Below are 6,010 nucleotides of genomic sequence, written 5' to 3'. Positions count from 1 at the left end.
TAGACGCCGGCGAGGAACGCCGCGACGCTCCTCTTCGACGTCTCCACGAGCGCGTCCTTCAGGCGCAGCGCGACGAACTCGTCCTTGTTCGCCTCCGTGACGGCCACGTCCGCGCCGCCGCGCACGAGCTCGCGCGTCGCGACCTTGCCTGGGCAGGAAAAGGGTGCGAAATTCTCAATTTCAAAGGCTCCTTTCTCGGCCGGTTTCCACTCGTTTCGGCTGATTTTTGGACGAGCGATCATCTCTCGGAGCGCTCTCGAAGCGTGGATGCTTTTCCTAGAACGCGCGCGCGCGAAACACTCACATTGAAGCGACGTTGAATCACCCTTTTCCTGCCCTGCACCTTGCCGAGCGCGCCGCCGTCGACGGAGAACGTCAGCGCGAGGTCCGAGACGTCCATGGCGCCGAGCTGGCGCAGCGAGTTCCAGAGCGGCGCGTCGAGCCACTCCAGGTCCGCCAGGCTCAGCGGCTCGCCGCAGACGTGCTTGAGCAGGCACCGATTCAAATGCGCGTCGAGGTGCGCGCCGTCGAGCAAGGCCTTGCCGACGAGCTTCCCCGCGAAGGTCAGCCACTGGGGCCCGCGGTCCGCCTGGCCCACCGTCGCGTCGTCCTGCACCGTGTACGTCAGGTCCGCGCCGCCGTCCGCCGTCCGGAAGAGGCCGAACTCCGTCGCGAAGATTTGCGACGTCGCGAGGCGGAAGACCTCGCGGCCGACGCCGCCCGCGTCCAAACCCTTCTCGCCCGCGATGGTGAAGAAGAAGGGCCAGCGCCACTGCGCGTCCGTCAGCTTGCGCAGCTTCGCGTAGCAGTCCGCGAGCAGGCGGTCGCGCCGCACCGTGGGCATGACGCGCCCCTTCTGCCAGGGGCTCCGCAGCGTCTCGAGCTTGGCCCGCAGCGCGGCGACGCGCCGCTCCAGGGGCCAGGACCCGGACGCCTGGAGCGCCGCGCGGTCGTCGTCGCCGACGGCCGCGACCGCGAAGCCCTCGCGCGCGTCGACGAGCTCCAAAGTTCCGCCGTCGAAGCGGCGCACGAAGCGGCCCGCGCCGGACCACGTCACCGCGCCGGGCCCGGCGCCGTCCGCGTCGTCGTCCCAGGCGAAGCGCCGCCCGAGGCGCGTCGCCGCCGTCTTGCTCGCCTCGAGCGGCTCGCCGCCGCTCTCGAGCTTGAAGCGCAGGTCCCGCCAGTCGGAGTCGCGGTCCGGCTCCGACGAGCCGTCGCCGTCGCCGACGACCGACGACCGGGCCCGCCGCTCCTCGAAGGACAGGCGCCGGCCGACGTCCGCCGTCGACCCCTCGGATCGGTCGCGCGACTCGAGCGTCCGCCGCGCGTCCGAGGCCTCGGAGCTGCCCCCCTCGTTGCGAGGCTCGAGCGTCCGCCGCGCGTCCGAGTCCTCGGAGCTGCCCGCGGCCCCGTCGCTGTCGGCGTCGGAGTTGCTCGCCTCCGCGTAGGCCGCGAGGGCCCGCTCCTCGCGCGCGGCCTCGACGTCGACGGCGTCGCCGCGCGCGACCGGCGCGTCGGCGGCGGCCGCGGGTTCGGCGGCGGCGGCCCGAAACTTGCGCCGGCGCCGCATGAAGAAGGCGGCGATGGCCAGCGCGCCGGCGGCGGCGACGGCCGCCGCGCCGCCGATGATCGGCGCGAGGTCGCCGCCGCCGCCGCCGCCGCCGCCGGACGACGACGGCGGCGGCGGCGGCTCGTCCGCTTCCGGTTCCGCGGCCTCGCGTTCGCCGACGTCGACCTCGCGGACCGTCGCCTCCTCGAGGAGCGTCGCGCCGGAGGTCCGGAGCTCGCGCTCGAAGGCCCCGTCCTCGAGCGCCCGCAGGTCGGCGCCGTCGGCGGCGGCGACGTTGAATTTGACCTCCGACGTCGCGCGGTCCTCGAGCCGCCGGCGGAGCCGCCGGCGCAGACTCCGCGCGACGACGTCCGTGACGGCGTCGGCGGACGCGACGCCGTCGAGCGTCGCGGCGACGGCCGCTTTGAAGGCCGCGATCGCCGCGGCGTCGCCGTTGAAGTCGTCCGCGGCGACGCCGTCGAGCACGACCGCCGCCGCGACGACGGCGACGTCGTCGGTGGGTTGGCGTCGCGTGGGCGCCCCCGTGGGCCTCGGCGTCGGCGGCCGCGCGGCCTCCGCGGGCCGCGGCGTCGGGTCCCCCGGGTCCGCGGCGCCGCCGACGACGTAGATGTCGGCGCCGGTGTGGCGCGCGTCGTCGCAGTTGTCGAGGCCCGCGTCCGTGCCGCACTCGCCGTCGCCCTCGCAGAGGTCGCCCGGCGCGAGGCCCGGCGCGTCGCAGGCGACGAGGTCGAGGTCCGGCGGGCACTCGGCGCCGCGCGCCGCGCGGAGGCCCGGCGCGCAGCGGCGCTCCGTCGGCGCCGTCGTCGGCTCGCCCGCGGCGACGGGCCTCGGCGTCGGTCGCCGCGACGGCCGCGCCGTCGGCCGGCGCGTCGGGTCCCGCGTGGGCTCGGGCGTCTGCGCGACGGGCCGCGGCGTCGGGTCGCCCCGGGCCGCCGACGGCCGCGGTGTCGGGCGTCGCGTGGGCCGAGGCGTCGGGCGTCGGGTGGGCCGAGGCGTCGGGCCTCGCGTCGGGCTCGGCGTGGGCCGCCGCGTGGGGTCCGCTTCCTCCTCTTCCTCGTCGCCGTCCTCCTCCTCTTCTTCGTCGATGTCCTCCTCTTCTTCTTCGTCGACACTTTCTGCCTCGTCCGGCTGCGCGACGGGCGTCGGCGTCGCGCGGCTGGGCCGCGGTGTCGGGCGTCGCGTGGGCCGAGGCGTCGGGCGTCGCGTGGGCCGAGGCGTCGGGTTTCGCGTAGGCCGAGGCGAGGGCCGCCGCGTGGGGTCCGGCGCGGCGACGAACTCGGACGTCGGACGGGGATCGTTGACGATTTCGTCGGCGGCCGCCGTGGGTCTCGGCGTCGGTTCGGGCGTGGGACGAGGCGACGGCCGTTTTGTGGGTTGAGGTGACGGCCGTTTCGTGGGTCGAGGCGTCGGCCGTTTCGTTGGTCGAGGCGTCGGCCGGGGCGTCTCCGCGATCGGCCGCGGCGTCGGGTTACCGGGCCGCGGCGAGGGTCGCGGCGTTGGCCTGGCCGTGGGCTCTGGCGTTGGACGTCGCGTGGGCCGAGGCGTGGGCCTGGCCGTGGGCTCAGGCGTTGGACGTCTCGTGGGCCTAGGCGTGGGCCTTGGCGTGGGCCTCGGATTCGTAGGCCGCGGCGAGGGCCGCGGCGTCGGCCTCGGATTCGTCGGCCGCGGCGTCGGCCTCGGCGTCTTCGGCGTCGGCGTGGGCCGCGGCGTCGCGGGGATCTCGACGGGGGGCGGGGGCACGTGGCAGGCCCAGGCCGGGTCGTTCGGGCAGCCGCGCTTGCACTCGGCGCGGGAGGCCGTCTTCTGGAAGCAGCCGTGCTTCCCGGAGCAGCAGTCGTCGTCCGAGCCGCAGGCGTCGCCGTCCTCGGCGCAAGGCGGCTCGTAGCACTCAAAGTCCTCCGTGTCCGGGCAGCTCTTGAAGCACTCGCCGACGTCCTCGTCGACCTTCCAGAAGCACGAATGGCTGCCGCAGCAATCGGTCTCGTCGTCGCACCGCTCGCCCTTGTCCGCGCAGGGCGGCACGTAGCAGGCCCAGTCCGCCTGCGCCGGGCAGGTTTCGAGGCAGTAGGCGAAGTCGTCGTTCTTCCGGAAGCAGCTCTCGCCGCCGCAGCAGTCGAGGGAGCTGCACTCGTCGCCGTACTCCGCGCAGTCGGCGTCGTAGTTCGCGTCGTCGAGGAAGCCGAAGCCGCCGTCGCCGAAGAAATCGTCGGCGCCCCCGAAGCCGCCGAAGAGGTCGTCGACGCCCGTCACCCAGTCGTCGTCGTCGGCGTCCAGCGACGACGGCTCGTCGTCGACGAGCGTCACCCAGTCGTCGCCGTACTGCCAATCGTCGCCGTCGTCGTACCCGAAGCCGAAGCCGAATGAGATGTCGCCATAAAGATCGTAGGATGGCCCGTAATATGGCCTTCTCATGCCGTAGGAGTAGTCCGCCGGCATTTGGAGGCGCCGGTCGGCCTCGCCGCCGCCGAAGAAGCGGACGGCGCGGCGAAAGAAGGACGGTGCGTCCTCGGCGCTATCCAACGCGCGACTGTCTGCGCGCGGGGTGACCGCCTTCGTCGGGCGTTGGTCCGGCGGCGGTTCACGCGGCTCGCCGTCGGCGCGGCCCGCGACGTCTTCGGGAGCCGCCGCGAGGAGAACGGCGGCCTGCGGCGGCACAAGGACAGAGAAGACGACGAGCGCAAGCGAACACCGCGCCATCACTTCTCCGCTATTCGTGAAGGTTTACTGCGCCTCCTGATCGCCGTCAGTGTCGCCGTCAAGTTACTCGCGGCGCGCGACGCGCACACGGCCAGTGGCAGGGCTTGTGGAGAGAGGAAAACGCCGGGAATCCTGACTTTGCCTCCTTCGCGCACCGCGTAGGCGTCCGCGTCTCCGCGCCGTCGTCCGAAGCCCAACGAAACGCGGCCGATACGCCTAGGCAGGCGCTTTATCTTCGCCAGAACGGTGCCAAGGCCCAGCCCAGGGTTCCAGAGGGATGTCACTGATAGCGCTAGGCCGAGATGGCCCGCCACGCGACGGTCGCGTCACGGTCGGCGTCTTCGCGCGGCCCGAACCCGCCGCATAGCCTCTCCGCTTCGCCGCCGACGATCGCACGGAGCATCCCCGAAGACGACGATGTGCCCCGGACGCCGCCACGGGCTGCTGGCGCGCGGACTGCATCAATAACGTCACCTTTCACTCAATCAAACCAGCGCAGGTTTTTGCGAGCTTACTCAGCCCGCCAGCCTCGTCGCATCTCACACGCTGCCACCGAACAACATCGCAATGGCCCGCATCGTCCTCGCCCTCGCCGCCCTTGCCACGACGCGGGCGCTGCAGCCCGCGCGGCGGACGACCTCGCTGCGCGCCGCGCCCGTCGACGAGGCGCCGGTCGCCGCCGAGGCGCCGGTCGCCGCCGACGAGGCGCCGGTCGTCATCCCGGAGCCGCCGAAGCCCGTTCCCCGCAACGACGTCGTGCGCAGCAACTGGTACGACCTCGCGCTGCCCTTCAGCCCGCGGCCCGCGGTCCTCGCGTGCGACCTCGCGGCGGACGCCGGCTTCGACCCCGCGGGCCTCGCGACGAGCAAGGTCGACCTCTACAACTACCGCGAGGCCGAGGTGAAGCACGCGCGCCTCGCCATGCTCGCCGCCGCGGGCTGGCCCATCGCCGAGCTCTGGGACGGCCCCATCGCGAACGTGCTCCACCTGCCGTCGATCGTCGAGCAGAACGGCGGCCGCGACCCGTCGGTGCTCAACGGCGGCCTGGGCCTCATCTCGCCGGTCTACTGGGTCGGCGTCGTCGCCCTCGCCGGCGCCATCGAGTTCGTCGGCGAGACGAACAAGGCGCGGCAGAAGGCCGAGGACTCGACGTGGATGCTCACGGGCAGCTGGGTCCCGGGGGACCTCGGCTTCGACCCGCTGGGCCTCTACACGACCTTCGGGGACAACGCCCAGGCGAAGATGCTCATGGAGACGGCGGAGCTCAAGAACGGCCGCCTCGCCATGGTCGCCATCCTCTCCTACGTCATCGAGGAGGTCGTCTCGGGCAAGCCCGTCGTCGAGCTCACGCCCCTCTTCTTCGAACCCTTCTGGAAGGTCGTCGAGGACCTCATGTTCGCCGCCCCGCCCCTCTACGCCCAGTAAACCCCGATGCCCTGTGAGAGCCAGGCCGCGGTCGACCGGCGGCGTACGACGGTCGAGGACAGCGTCGTCGACGGCGCAACGAGTACCCCGAGTACACACCCAAACCTCTCGGACGATTAGCCTCAATATGGCCTTCGCGCCGCGCCACAGGCCGTATGAGGCCGCCTGTGACCCCCGCGCCGCTTCCGTCCGCGTCTACTAGTCCCTGCGCGGTCGCGTGCCACTTTTGAGCGCTGGAAACGGCGTGCGCGCGACGGCGCACACGGCCTCGGAAACCGCCTGCGGGAGCGGCCGAGCAGCGGGCGGCGCTGGACGCGT

At 73.0% G+C, this 6,010-nt stretch overlaps 2 protein-coding genes across 2 annotated transcripts; one reads left to right on the top strand and one right to left on the bottom strand.

Annotated features, from left to right (window-relative positions):
* Positions 1-3,155: 3,155 nt before the first annotated feature.
* Positions 3,156-4,267, bottom strand: AURANDRAFT_60586 (hypothetical protein; the record flags this gene model as incomplete). The annotated part of the gene is made up of 2 exons (XM_009034038.1): positions 3,156-3,245; positions 3,311-4,267. 2 exons carry the CDS (start codon positions 4,265-4,267, stop codon positions 3,156-3,158), a joined length of 1,047 nt encoding a protein of 348 aa, XP_009032286.1.
* A 567-nt stretch (positions 4,268-4,834) lies between these two features.
* Positions 4,835-5,692, top strand: LHC37 (putative plastid light harvesting protein; the record flags this gene model as incomplete). Its single annotated transcript, XM_009034466.1, has 1 exon — positions 4,835-5,692. The coding sequence occupies one exon, from the start codon at positions 4,835-4,837 to the stop codon at positions 5,690-5,692; it is 858 nt and encodes a 285-aa protein (XP_009032714.1).
* Positions 5,693-6,010: the final 318 nt, after the last annotated feature.

Source organism: Aureococcus anophagefferens, assembly GCF_000186865.1.
Source record: "Aureococcus anophagefferens unplaced genomic scaffold AURANscaffold_1, whole genome shotgun sequence".
Classification (NCBI taxonomy): domain Eukaryota; class Pelagophyceae; order Pelagomonadales; family Pelagomonadaceae; genus Aureococcus; species Aureococcus anophagefferens.
The sequence above is the reverse complement of the archived record's forward strand: the minus strand, read 5'-3'. Positions and strand labels throughout refer to the sequence as shown.